The following is a 14,332-nucleotide window of genomic DNA, read 5'->3' as shown; positions in this document are numbered from 1 at the left end:
GTGTTTAGGAATAGTGAACTGAATGCAATTTTGGACTTAATCGATCAAAGACAAAGATGCTAGAAAGAAGATCTTATTGCTAGATATTTTTCCCTAAAAGAGGCTGAATACATCCTTTGTATTCTGTTATCTCGACACCCTCAAGAAGATAGGATGGTTTGGAGGAGTAAGGCAACTAGTGAGTATACAGTGAGGAGTTATTACAAACGCTTATTATAGGGAGGGGATACACCTGAGCCTAGGCACTACAATAATGATTACACCACATTTTATAAGAAATTGTGGCAGATAGACTTGCCATGTAACAGCTCGTTTTCAGTGAAATCGAAACAGTGGTTTTAGGACCACAAATTCGAGTCTGGAAAAAAAATTATTTTAATATTATTTTATGGTCTGCATTATGATAGGAATATCGTAAGAAAATTTCGTTAAGAAATTTTACTAATTTTATGTTCAATCTAATAAAAAAGAACAAATTACATAAAATGTAAAAATTGAATTCTAGTAGCTAAAGGTACCAAATAGCTATGAAATTCAAAATTGGAGGTCCTTATATGGCAAATAGACCATTTAGTGGAATTAGTAGATAAGGATGATTATTTCTCATTGGAATTTAGCAAATTATTAAGGGTTAAATTGGAAAGATGATAAAATAAAAATGATAAATGAATTAAATAATAAAAATATCATCATTTTCATCATCTTTCCTAAAATTAAAAACATGAAAACCCTAGTTACAAGAATTTGAAGTAAGCAAACTTATTTGGCTTAATTGGGTAAGTATCTTTGTCCAATTTTTAATAATTTTTATGTTTCTGATATCGTAATAGCTTAATCTAGCTATTTCGGGGATTAACTTGTAAAGTTATTAAAGTATCAAAGTTTTGTCATGGACGAGTGTAGTTGAATTATGAAGTTTTATGGTAGAAAATGAAGGGTTGTTGATAGATAAACAACTTCTGTAAAGTGAATTTTGATGAAATTGTGATTTAGGGACTAAATTGAAAAGATAAAAAACTCATGGAAAAATTCTGAATTTTATGAAATACATGGGCTGCAATTGTTACATATGAAAATCGGCTAGGCTTGGAATAAGGATTAAATTGTATGGATTTCATTTTCTGAGCCTAGGGACAATTGTAATTAATTAGCAGTATAGAGGCAAAATAGTAATTTTGTCAAAGATGTGTATTGGACTGAATTTAATATAAATTATATTAAACTGAGTTAAATTCTTTCATATAGATCTGGATAGACCAAATACGGAGTTAGATCGAGGAAAAAAGAAAGTATTAGATTAGTAGCCTACGAATTTACATACACTGGTCGAGGTAAGTTCGTGTAACTAAATTAAATATTTATATGCTTTGAATTGAATATTATTATGTATGTGAAATGTATAATTGTCATGTATAATGTATTGATCATATATCTGGCAAGTACTAAGTCTTGTTTGAACCTTAGAAAATCGATGGATACAGATGACATTGTCATTAAGGGTTTCTGATTGGTTGTGATCCTGCATGTGTTGCGGACACACCACAGCTAGCAAGAGTGTCCCATTATTAGCTCTCATGAGCATCCCAATATTGGCTCTCTTGAGCTTCCTGATATTTGGTTCTCACGAGCTTCCCGTTATTTAGCTCTTATGAGCACACTAACATATGGCTCTTACGAGCTTTCTGATTAAAGGCTCTCTCATGAGCTTCCCGATTAATGGCTCTCTAGAGCTACCTGATTGCGGCTCTTATGAGCTTCCCGATATACGGCTTACATGAGCTTCCCGTTATATGGCTCGAAAGAGCTACTTGTTTATATGCTCACATGAGCATTCCTAAATATGAATTGACGAATATTATATGAATTGACGGATTATAGTTTTGTACACTTAGTGTGTATTACCCATGTATCCATCGATATTTTAAATGGTTCAACGGGCAAAAAATTCTAATATGAAACAATATGAATACGAAATGAATTATTACCCGTATATACCTGAAATACATGAAAATGATGTTACTTGATAAGTTGAAAAATGAGATGAAAGATACATGTGTGTGAAACTTGCCTGATGAGTTGAAAAATGAGATGAAAGATACATGTGTGTGAAACTTGTCTGATGACTATGTACAATTGTGATTATGAGTTATTATATGAATTATATGACTAACATATTTGATGAAGATATATGTTTAGGCATTTGGCCAAATTGGTTTAAGCATGTTTAGTTTGTTTACCTTAAATGAGAATTAATTGGTAAGCTAAATTCCATGTTATACGAACTTACTAAACTTTAAAGCTTACTCTGTTTTATTTCTCATGTTTTATAGTAACTTGGAAGCTCGTTAAGGTTGGAAGTTGGTCGAAGTCACATCACACTATTCATCGGCCTTTTTTGTATATTTAATAAATCAACTTTGGTTATAATGGCATGTATAGGTTAATTTGGTCATTTATGGTATGTAAATGTTTTGTTGTGATTAGTCATTTGAATGGCTTATGTTTGATACATTTTGACATATAAGTATATGGCCTTATTATGGTTGATGTGTGTTTTGGTATGATTGAATAATGGTTTACTAATAGGCATATTGAGGCATGGGTTGATTTGGTATATTTGGTACAAATATGTTTATATATGTAATTGATCAATTTGATAAACATGTATACTTGGTCATATATGATGATATGTCATATATAAGACATAGTTTTGGCTTGGTTTAAATGTCTTGTATTGTCTTGTGAATGTGTTAAAATGTTAATGTAGGTTGAAGATAAATTGGGTTAGAAATATGGCTAGAAAAATGACCTATTTTCGTCTACACGGGTGTGTGTCTCAACCGTGTGTCCCCTGCATCTTTTAAATTGTAAAACAAAATACTCAAATTGTTCACATGGCTTAACATACAGGCGTGTGCCTTGGCCGTGTGACCCAAGTCAGAGAGCTCTCAATTTTGGACACAGGCTGGGACACGGCTGTGTGTCCCTCTTTCGAGTGCCCACACAGGCGTGTCTCTTGATCGTGTGAGCCACACGGCTGACCACACGGGTTTGTGTCCCCTGCATCTTTGATAAATTTTAATGTTTTTCGAAAAAAATTTTGAGTACCCGATTTAGTCTCGATATATTTCTAATGTATATTTTGGACATCGAGGGCTCATATAAGGGACATTATGATTGATTACTGATATAAATGCTATATGATATGAATTATCTGTTTATTTGATCTATAAATTCTGGTAATGCTCCGTAACCCTGTTCCGATGACAAATACGGGTTAAGGGTGTTACATGCCATCTAAAATAAAGATTACAATGTGGAGGCTCTTTAATAACTACATTCCAACGTACAATATTTAGTTCATACAAGTCTCAAAGATTGACCAAATTACCCTTTGTGGCAAAATTTCCATTTTATCTCTTTTGTCCTTTTTTATGATTTCCTCTCAAAATTAAATATTTGAATCAGTTTAAATTATTAATTCATATATAGTTCTCAATATAAGTCCTTGTATGGTGAGAATTATAGTTTTTCCCTTTTCCTAGTGGAAATGGGAAAATTACAATTTACTCCCTTTATTTTTTTTCAATTTAGTCCCAAAAGTGATTTCCATCTCACCACATCGCATCCCAATCCATTCAATGTAAAATAATCCATCCTAACTCATGTTTTCCATTTTTGTATAATTTTACATATTAGTCCTCAACTTTTCAAAATTTACAATTTGATCCTTTTGTCATATTTTCACTTTTATGACACCTTTCACATTTTTCATATCCAATTCATTCCAAAAATTTTCTCATAATTTCCTCGATATTTGAGTTTGAAATTATGTTATATGTTATATCAGAATTTTCGGGGCGTTACAATTTTTCCTTAACAAATGATCTTGACCAAATTCCTTTTTCATAATATATGTAATGCTAGTGAGAGGACGTCAATTACCTTTTGAATGAGCTATAAATTTCACTATTGCAAGTGAAGCCATGCACATGTCATACATAAGTTATATACCCCACATATAAACTTTCGACTCTGGCATCAAATGAGCTCAAGCTTTTAATATATCAAAGTAAATGAGTTACATATGCATAGTTAGTCACTTACTTAGGATTAAGGTAACTCACACTACAAACGTCACAATTAATTTATCAATAAATGGATCAGGATTAATTCAACTTGGGTCATGTCCGATATATTGTTAATCTGGACAATCACACCTATGTTTTTATCTTTCTAGGATTCATCATGCACAGATACCCAAGACAATATATCTCATCAATTGTGATAGACAATATAATAGTATCTTGAATTATTTGCTCATTTTTATTTCTTAGACTATGTATATTACCAACTATCTAAGTTGTCTTCTCTCATATAATCTAACTCTATGATGCAACTTAATATTAGTTGATTCTGTGTAATTAATTACTCAGTATTTCCTTAGTTCATTTTCCTTGTTGTGCAAAAACCAATGAGGACAAGATACGAAAGATAATAATTTAACTATGGAATTTTATTAATCAATCTGTTCAAAAAAATTACGAGCACAAATGATGAAATAACTTCACTAAGGGCTCAAAATCCCAACAGCTACAACTTCACTCCTATACACAATCTAGATCCCCCTCTTACCAAGTCTTTCCCCCTTAAAAACTTAGTTGTAAATTGATCGACAAGAATAGCTCACTTATAAAATAATTTGCACTCAAAGTAGTTTCAAAATAAGTTCCTCATTTCAAAAAGTTAAAAATACAAATATTTAAATATGCATTATGGTACTTTGTAGAAGAGCAAGTGTGATATGAATAAATCTTTTAAATTTTACCCCAATTAAATCACTTATTATAGAATATGATATAAGAGAACTTTTTCAAAATCAACATCTCTTTAAATAAATTGATCACACTAGAACTCTTTGAAAACATTTCTTGTTTAATCCAATCTTTTATCCAAACATGCCAACAACTAAAATATGTACATAAATAATTAAGAAACCTTTTCAAACATGCCAACAACTAAAAAAGTTAGAATGTTCTGTCAGCTTTTCTATAAGGGTAAACCTATAACTTATCCCCAAGTTATACCTAAATATCACTTTGGTACTTGAAGGTTCATTTGTATCAATTTGGTACATAATGTTTCAAAACATTGTACCCATTACTCCAATACCCGATTTTGTTAAAAAATTGATGTGGCGCACTTCAAGCTTGCCATGTTGCTCGTTTTGAGAAAGAAATCCAAAAAATGGATTTTTTTTTTTAAAGAAACAAAATAGAAAAATCCCCCCCGAAAGAAACGAAAGAAATTTTAAAAACTATATAAAAACATCAGAAATTATCAAAAAAAAAAACTTTTCTTTTTTAAAATACATAAAACTCAAGAGCCAAAATTCAAAAAATATAAAAATCCAAAAATAATTATTTATTTTTAAAGCACATGGAATACATTTTCTAGAATTTCTTTTTAAAATTTTAAAATTTTCCCCAAATTTTAATAATTTTTGAGATTTTTTTCTTTTATTTTTCCTTTTCCCTATTTTCGAATTTATTTTGAAAAAATTTAGAGTAACGTCCCAACCCCTACTCTTTTAAGTCATGAAACGTAAGGCAAGGTGAGGCATGTAATAACTTAAAAGGCAGTCCATATCCAAATAATTAGTGTAGACATGAAATTAGCTTATAAGCCACTCTACTCTACATGTCAAATTGAAGAGATGCTTTATCATAAAACCTAATATTGAGCCCTTCTTCATTGTCCTTGAGATTATAGAATTGAATCTCTCTCTCTCTCTCTCTCTCTCTCTCACACACACACACCCCAACACTTTATGCCAATTGTTACAAACAATTTGAATATACAATTTTTCACTTTGAAATTTTATTACACGAGGCAATCTATTTTACATGCTTTGCTGCCAAACAAAGAGCCTCCATAGAGGATCTTTACCTACAGCATAAAAAATTAGTATTACAGATTATACATATGACTGTATGATTTGGACGGCATACCACCCGACTCACTGCTTCGGAGAACTTTTAAGTTCGAGATGCCAAATCTGTAGGCTTAAGCCACAACAACTATGATGAAAATAAGGAGAATGATCCCAAAGATTAACACCAGCAAACACCTCTGCATGAAAAACAGTAATTGTATAATTGCATCTTTTTTTTAATGTCACAGATTTGCTCAAAACTTGCAAAAATTGATCAATATGCCTTATCCTATAAGAAGTTTGAATTATCATCCACTATGAGAGGAAAATGGGGAACTGAAGAAATGTGTTATGTGAAACAACTATAAGTATGACTAAAAATTTGTAAACAATCAACCATTGGCAGTTACAAATTGATTGAAAGAGCTGATTTCTTTAGCTCATAAGATTGTCATTTTTGCTTTTATAAATTCAGTTAAATTTTGCTCAAGTGGTAAATGAGTTGTTCAGACAATTCAACACTTCTACACTTAATGGCAATTTAAGGAACTAGCACCCATAGAAGTTATTGTGCTGCTAGAGTCAAAGAACAAGAACTAATACCTTCCACTTAACTCCCATAAATTACTCCAATAAATCAAAACATCAATACACTAAACCGGGAAAGATAGTTCCATATTGATCAAGGAGGGAAAATCAGATATATTAAACTTACTGTTGATGAATTTGCTCTCTGGATCTTGGATGCCCTTTTAAGATGAGAAGTAGCTTGCACAGTTGCAGAATGGGAATTTTCAATATTCGAACCTATGTCATCTGCCAAGAGTAAAATTTCAACAGCTTGGAAAGTTAGCAGGCAAAACATGGAGAATCTAGAGCAAGAAAGAGAAATATTCCACTGGAAGTACACAAAGGACACAAGTATTACCAATCATGCCTCCTTGCACATGTACCAAATCTGCTAGATCTTTGAAAATCTCATTCACCTCACTGATCTGTTGCTGAACTTCTTTGATCCCCTGCTCTCGTTCTTCAATAATAGCTTCATTAAATGTGATTTCATTCTCCAACAGTACAACTTCTTGTCTTTTAACACAAAAAATAAATTGACAGTCAAAAGCATTTCCAGGAAAATGAATTGATGAAAAATTCAAAGGAAATAAATATAGCTTTACCCCTTGAATGGTCGATACAATAACCAAGCATGTAGATCACATGGATGAAAAAGAATATTTGAAGCCAGGCTATAATTGTTTAAAGCCTCAAAGAAAAATACTGCACTAATCCAGTGCAATTGTTTTGGCCGAAGTTACTCAAGAAAACCATTAAAATGAGTCTCATAATAGCAACTTCTTAAACATAAATAAGGAGGCTGATCAATTCTGGAAGTGGCAGTCCACACTTTAGAATAAGGAAGAAGAAAGGTAGAGATCCATATAAACGATTTTGGAATTAGAAACCATCAAACAGGATTTCTTGAGAATCAGCAACAGCATTCACGGAGTTAAGATGAAGAATTTCTCAATTTAACAAATCTTTCTTCTACAATATAAAGGGAAGATGAAAAGCTCCCACCTCAAAAGTATGAATCGCAAAGGCAATGGAGAAAACATTTTTTTCTAAGCAAGAAGCTTAAAATAATAATAAGGTTAAGTCATAACAGTGCTAAAGATTCTCCACTACACCAATAGCAAAACCTTAGCTAAAATCTAGAAAGTTATTGCAAATAAGTAATAGCTCCTTAAGAGAAGGTTATAGCATCAACATACTATGTAAATAGAAAACAGCTCACCTTTTTGTAACCAGAAGATTTTGTTGTTCAAAACTCTTAGATGGATTGTTCTCCACCTCATGGGCAGCATAACTGCATATGTTTAATAAAAGTGTAACACAAGAGTCAAGTACAAAGGATAACAGCTGAGCAGTAATTAAATTATAGACGGTATGGTCAACCCTGTACCAGATAAAAGTAGCTTAAAAAGTAATATCAAAACCTTCCATGAGTCACACTATATTACATTCCAATTTAATCTTTTATATTCTTCAACAGAAATAGAAAGATTGTATAATTAAAAATATATATTAATATTAAAAGTAATAAAACATCAAAATCATTCACCAATATGCCTAATTTTTTAGAAGTCTTGATTTGATTTTCTTTTTTCATGTTCTATAGTTACTAACTTACTATATGTGTTCAAAATTCAATAAAATTAAAATTAAAAAACATAAAAAGGTTGGTTAATGTTTCACTCCATAAAAGAAGTCAAGATGTTTGTACCCAGAACACAACCAACCTGAAATCACATTGAACATGCGTGGAAGCATGTGTATATTTGACAGATTCAGACAGGTGTTATCTTATACACAAGCTTCAGGGTATGTGTATTTATGCTGCATGCACATAAGAGTAATTTCAATGCTTGTCAACTGTAAAAGTTACCTGGAAGGAAGAACTTCTTTGGGAGCAGAAGGTGTATATGCTGTTTCTCTCTCAGCTGCAAGCCTTTGAGCCTTCTGGAAGTCTTTAAGAGCAGCTTGAAAATCTTTCGCAAGCTTAGCATCAGCAATCTTCTTTAAGGGCTGCAGTTCAACGAAAAAATTTTCAGGTGAGAAATGTAAGGCAATAAAATGACGGTGACAAATATAGTGGAGAATAAAAAATTTTCAAAAACCAATCTAGTAAAAAGATGAGAGAATAAAAGCATAAGCAGATAAAGAACGGGAAACCAACAAGTAAACCAATGTCATCAAGAATGAAATGAAGTGCTCGTGAGAGGTTACAGACACAATGGAAGTGTCTTAGAACACCCAAAATAGGACTGACTTGCATCCTCGTACCATAATTATTTTCATAAAAATATTACGTAGTTTTCTATTTTTGGAGAAAAGCTGAACAAATTAAACAAAATGCAGATTTAACATGCACTAACTTCTGCATCTTGATCAGCTTCACTTGCTTCCCTTAGTTTTGCTGAAGTCTCTTTGACCAGCTGCCCAATATGTAGCCTTGTCTTGTGCCTGCCAATGCAAACATCCAGATATAAGGACCAATGCCGAGCAAAACCATTGGATGCATTACATATCATGTTGAGCAACAAAATAAGAGAGAAGTCGCTCTCATCCCATAAATTCCATCTAATCTATTCCGAGATTCATGTCCAAGATATCTAAATTGAGTCCCAAGTGCTAATCGCAGGAACATGAAAGGTTAAATAGCATTAATCATGCAATCAGTCATTCATTCACTCAATTATTTGTTAGTTGTACATGGCTAAAAAAATAATCCCACAAAATAACAAAAATTCAAAACTCCACAAGAAAATTGTCCAAAATCTTGAATAAGCGTAAAACAAAACCAAGGGCCAAATACAATTTGGCTCCATAATTATATGGTCAATTTAGTTAAAAAGGCTAATCAAGTTAAATTCTCCCAATAATAAATCAGAAAAACCCATCTTCGAATTGACCAAAAAAGGGGGGAAATTGTCAATTAAATTACTCGGTAGATGATCCAAGTACAGAAAATCCTGAAAGAAGGCCCAAATTTACCTTCTTTTGATTCGATGAAAAGTAAGCTTCAATTAAAACCAAAACTCAAATACATTTATAGCCCAGAGAAAAAGAATCAAAATAAAGAAAACTGTTATTTTGGGGGGGGGGGAGAGAACATACAACTTATCGCGTAATTCAAAGGTGTCTTTAGGGGTAGCGAGGGAATTAACAAGGCGATCAAAGGCCAAAAGAGCAGTTCTTAATTTGAAAATCCCGGCCGCCACCGACTGCGAAGGCGAAGTGTCTCCTATTTCTTGCCTCAGCTTTTGCTGTGAAGAATTCAAGTAATTACTAGGGTGTGGCCTAGCGAACCCCGCTTCAAGATCCTGGAAACTCATCTTGTTTTTCTTGTTCCTTAATTTGGAAGGATTTAGGTTAGGTTGAAGAAAGGCAAAGGAAGAGTAATGAAGGATGAAAACTTGGCGTTGAGTTGTTGATGAAGTCTTTTATTATTTTAATTTATAAATTAAAAACAGAGAAAAACTTGTTTGGCGTAGCCGCTGTTCAAGTCAAACTAAGACAATCTAATCTTCAAAAAAAAAATCTGGAAGTTTCCATGGATTTGGACATCATACCAAATAAATTATGGCCATCCATATTTTAAATTTTTTAATAATTAAATGCGAAAAGTATTTGCTTATAAATTCTCATTATTTTTCAGGGTTCATATAAAGCGCTTTTGGCACTTGAATCCAACATTTATTTTTTAAAGTATTAGTTTTTTAGTTATATAAAAATAATAAAAGACAAAACCATTGTTATAATATTATTTATTGCTTTATTACAAAATGTTTTTTAAGTTATTTTTATGATTAAATTAGTGTTGAGTTGACACGTGACATTAAATTTATCAAATTTAAATTTTAATCTCGATTCTCTCTTAGATTTACTTTAAGTTTAAATCTATCATATATAGATGTTAGCCTTATCGGGTCTTACATTGGTTTCATTCTAGTTATAGTTACTCAAACATATATTATTTGTTATTTAAAGAACAACATAACACCTAATCATTGAGTAAAATAAAAAAATAAAAAACTTGTAAATAAATATTGATAAGTTTAATTTTATATTAATTATATTTCTTGGGTTTAAGTTTAGATTTTAAGTTTTCTATTGTGATTACAAGAGAGGAAAATATAATACATATCGTTAATATTTAAGTATGTTTCAATAAAATTATTAGTATTTATTTAGGGTAAAAGAGACTTACCTCTCAAGTTTGGTGTAAAATATACTCTCTTATAGTTTGAAAAATATTGAATTACCCATTCGGTTTAGAGAAAACCACGTAAAATCCTTTAAAGATCTCTTTACTAAATAAATTTTAAATAAAAAAATTGGTAAAAGTACTAGGAAAGCTCTTGTATATAGGGGTGGATCGTATTTCAGCTCTTTTACTGAAAAAATGGGCAAATTAACCTTTAGATATTTCGAAACATGCAAATTAGCTCCTCTGTTAAATTTTATCTATTAAATGACATGGAACGTTATACTCATGCTGAAAATTATTTTTTTATGGGTAAACTGCAAAAATGTTATCAAACTATTAATTTTTCAATTTAGTCACTAAACTTTTCAAAATTAAATATTTTAGTCACTTTGGCCCGATATGGGCTTTTTTATTAGTCTAGTAACAAAATTAGCCCTATAATGTTTACATATTCTATCAATTTGCTCCTAAATATAAAAAAATCAACAAATTTAGCCTTCAACGTTTACAAAATTTGATATTTTAGTTCTAATTCTAAAAAATTCAACAAATCTGGCCCTCAACATTTACAAAATCTATCAAAATAGCCTTAACTCTAAAACTAAAAAAATGTTTTTTAACAAAATCATTTTCAGCCCTTTATAACTCATCGACTAATCCATGTGAAATATTAGAATAAGAAAACCGGTACCCCTTTTTGCAACAATTTCTTTTACTATAAAATTAAGTTTATAAAAAAACCATAGAACAAAAAATATATTTTAAAACATAAAACACTTGATAATAAAATTTGAAACGTATTAACGTAGAATAAATATGTTGTATTACTTTTTTAACTCAAGGATTTGTTTTTGAGGATGTGGCATTTAAATAGTCTATCCATACATGTCATTCAAAAATGTTATCCATGAAAACATTGTAACACCCTTCATCGTCCTAACGTATGTGATAAATGATAAATCTAACATATTTTAATTTCGTTCTTAATACATTTTTGGATGATTATTTATGCAAATTGATGAATTTGATATTTGAATTCATGTTCCTATACTTAGGTGAGCATTTGGGAGCTAAAGGAGCGAAAATTGGACAAAAAAAGCAGATTTCAAGAGCCACACGAGCTGGACACACGGCCATGTGTCAGACCTTATTGATTTTGCAACTTGCTTCCCAAACATGCAGGAAAATGCAATTTTTAGACTTTCTGAGTATTCTAAAGTCTATAAATACCAAATAGAAGAAGAGATATGAGACAATAGAGAATATTGAAGAAGACAACTCGAAGAACACCATTGGAGCCAACTCTGAAGCAGATTTCCATCAAGATCGAAGACCTCCTTTTAATTTCTTTTGAAGTTTTTATGATTTTCTTTATTTCTTATGGTTATTCTGACTTTGAGATATTTTTATTTAGAATTATGAACTAATTCCCTAGATACCTAGAAAGATGAACCCTATGATGAATTCTATTATTTGATTTCTATTTTACGTGATAAATATTAGATTCTTGTTTTCAGTTGTGTATGTTTATTTCTTGTTTTAATATTTTCGGGATATTAATTCATGTTTAATGTGCTTAAATCAGATGAGGAAAAATCCCTGTTTAAGAGTAGATCTAGCATAATTGAGTGGAGTTGCATGCAATCCTAGAAATAGGACGACATAAATCTACCGGATTAGAGTCAAATCTAATAAGGGAATCCATAGATCGAGTTAATTCGATAATAGGGGTTTGAATTAGAAAGAAATTTTAGTTTATCAACCTAGAGTTAGTTGCTCTTACTCTCGAAAGAGATTTTAGCATAATTTAGGGATTTCTACGAATCAAGATACCAACTGAATAAATTGTTTAACTCATATTCATAATAATAGATGAAGCTTAGGTGGATTCTTTCCTGGGTCCTGTCTCTCTTATTGGTTATTATTCAATTATTTTCCTGATTTATTCTCTGTTGAGTTCTTAGTTAAATTAGTTTAGTAATTTTAGTTTAAAACCCATCACTCTAAATTGTCAGCTAAATAATAGAAAAACGGTAATTACTAATACTTTTAATCCTTGTGGCTACGATATCTCTACTTACCATAGTTTATTATTTATCGATAGGTGCACTTGCCTTTGTTGTATTTTTAGTTAGTTTCGTGATATATCAAGTTTTTGATGCGCCGTCACCGAGGACTAAAATATTAGGAACATTTGATTTTTATTAATTTAGCCATTTTATTTTATTTTTATATTTTTGTTTTAGTTTAATTTTTACATCCTAATTTTTCTTTTGTTTGCTTCTGGCAGGTTCTTTTAGTTTATGACTAGAGGAAACCCGTCGGGACCATTACTTTTCAATAGTGAAATTGAAAGTACTACTCGTAGAAATCATAGAGAACCAAGACAGAGTCGACAAAATATAGTAGACGACCAAGAGGACAACAATATTACTAAGGAGATAGGTAATAATCAAAATATTCAACTACCTCCTACAAATCCTGCCCATCGTACTATGTACGATTATGCCAAGCCTACTCTGATTGGGGCTGAATCGAGTATTGTGAGACCAAATATTGCTGCGAACAATTTCAAACTGAAGCCGAACACAATTCAGATGGTACAACAATATGTTCAGTTTGATAGTTTGCAAGATGAAGACCCAAATACACATTTGGCCAATTTTTTAGAGATTTGTGACACTTTTAAGATTAATGGCGCCGCTGATGACATCATTCGGTTACGGTTGTTCCCATTCTCGTTGAGGAACAAAGAAAAACAGTGGTTAAACTCTTTACCACAAGGATCCATCACTACATGGGCTCAAATGACCAAGAAATTTCTGCTAAAGTACTCTCTACTAGCTAAAACAACCAAGTTGAGGAATGATATCTCTTCCTTTGTTCAGATCAATTTAGAGACTTTATATGATACATGAGAGAGATACAAAGATCTATTGAGACGGTACCCTTACCATAGGCTACCTTTATGGTTACAAGTTCAAACCTTCCACAACGGTTTGAATCCCTCAACTAGGCAATGAATTAATGCAGCAACTGGTGGAACACTAAACAATAAAACACTTGATGCGGCTTATGAGTTTATAGATGGCACTGAATAATTATTAGTGGTAAGTCATGAGGACAAAGTTGATGAAAGTAGTCGGTGTTTTTAATCTAGATGCAGCCACCATGTTATCAAACCAAGTAGAATTACTAAATAAGAAAATTGATTATTTATATTTTTCTATGGAGGTGAATTCGGTGATGCAATGTGATACAAATGGAGGTGGAATGAATAACCCAGAATGTTTACCTTTCGGTCCTAACATAGAGAATGAGCAAGTCAATTATATGGGTAATAATTCTAGACCTCAAAATAACCCTTATAGTAATAACTATAATGCAAGTTGGAGAAACCATCCCAATTTCTCTTGGAGCGATCAAGGCAACAAAGAACACAACCACCTCCAGACTTTCAGCAACCTTATCAGCAAGAGAAAAATCGAACCTTGAGGAGATGTTGACAAAGTTTATATCAGTGTCAGAAACTCGCTTTTAGAACACTGTGGCAGCACTGAAAAATCAACAAACGTCGATTCAAGGACTCAAAATTTAAATAGGTTAGCTTGCTAAACTAATTTTGGAAA

At 31.6% G+C, this 14,332-nt stretch overlaps 1 protein-coding gene and 1 non-coding gene across 2 annotated transcripts; both read right to left on the bottom strand.

Annotated features, from left to right (window-relative positions):
- Window positions 1-5,837: 5,837 nt before the first annotated feature.
- Window positions 5,838-10,046, bottom strand: LOC107950549 (syntaxin-21). The gene is made up of 7 exons (XM_016885430.2): window positions 9,611-10,046; window positions 8,869-8,956; window positions 8,379-8,518; window positions 7,728-7,799; window positions 6,864-7,021; window positions 6,651-6,751; window positions 5,838-6,132 (listed from the first exon to the last, which is right to left on the bottom strand). Exons 1-7 carry the CDS (start codon window positions 9,826-9,828, stop codon window positions 6,067-6,069), a joined length of 843 nt encoding a protein of 280 aa, XP_016740919.1. The 5' UTR covers window positions 9,829-10,046; the 3' UTR covers window positions 5,838-6,066.
- A 3,512-nt stretch (window positions 10,047-13,558) lies between these two features.
- On the bottom strand, window positions 13,559-13,665 carry LOC121215777 (small nucleolar RNA R71). The gene has a single exon (XR_005911752.1). It is a non-coding gene; the product is annotated as a small nucleolar RNA R71 (small nucleolar RNA).
- Window positions 13,666-14,332: the final 667 nt, after the last annotated feature.

Source organism: Gossypium hirsutum, chromosome D03, assembly GCF_007990345.1.
Source record: "Gossypium hirsutum isolate 1008001.06 chromosome D03, Gossypium_hirsutum_v2.1, whole genome shotgun sequence".
NCBI lineage: Eukaryota > Viridiplantae > Streptophyta > Magnoliopsida > Malvales > Malvaceae > Gossypium > Gossypium hirsutum.
Note: the sequence above shows the minus strand (reverse complement) of the source record. Positions and strands in the feature narration are given on the sequence as shown.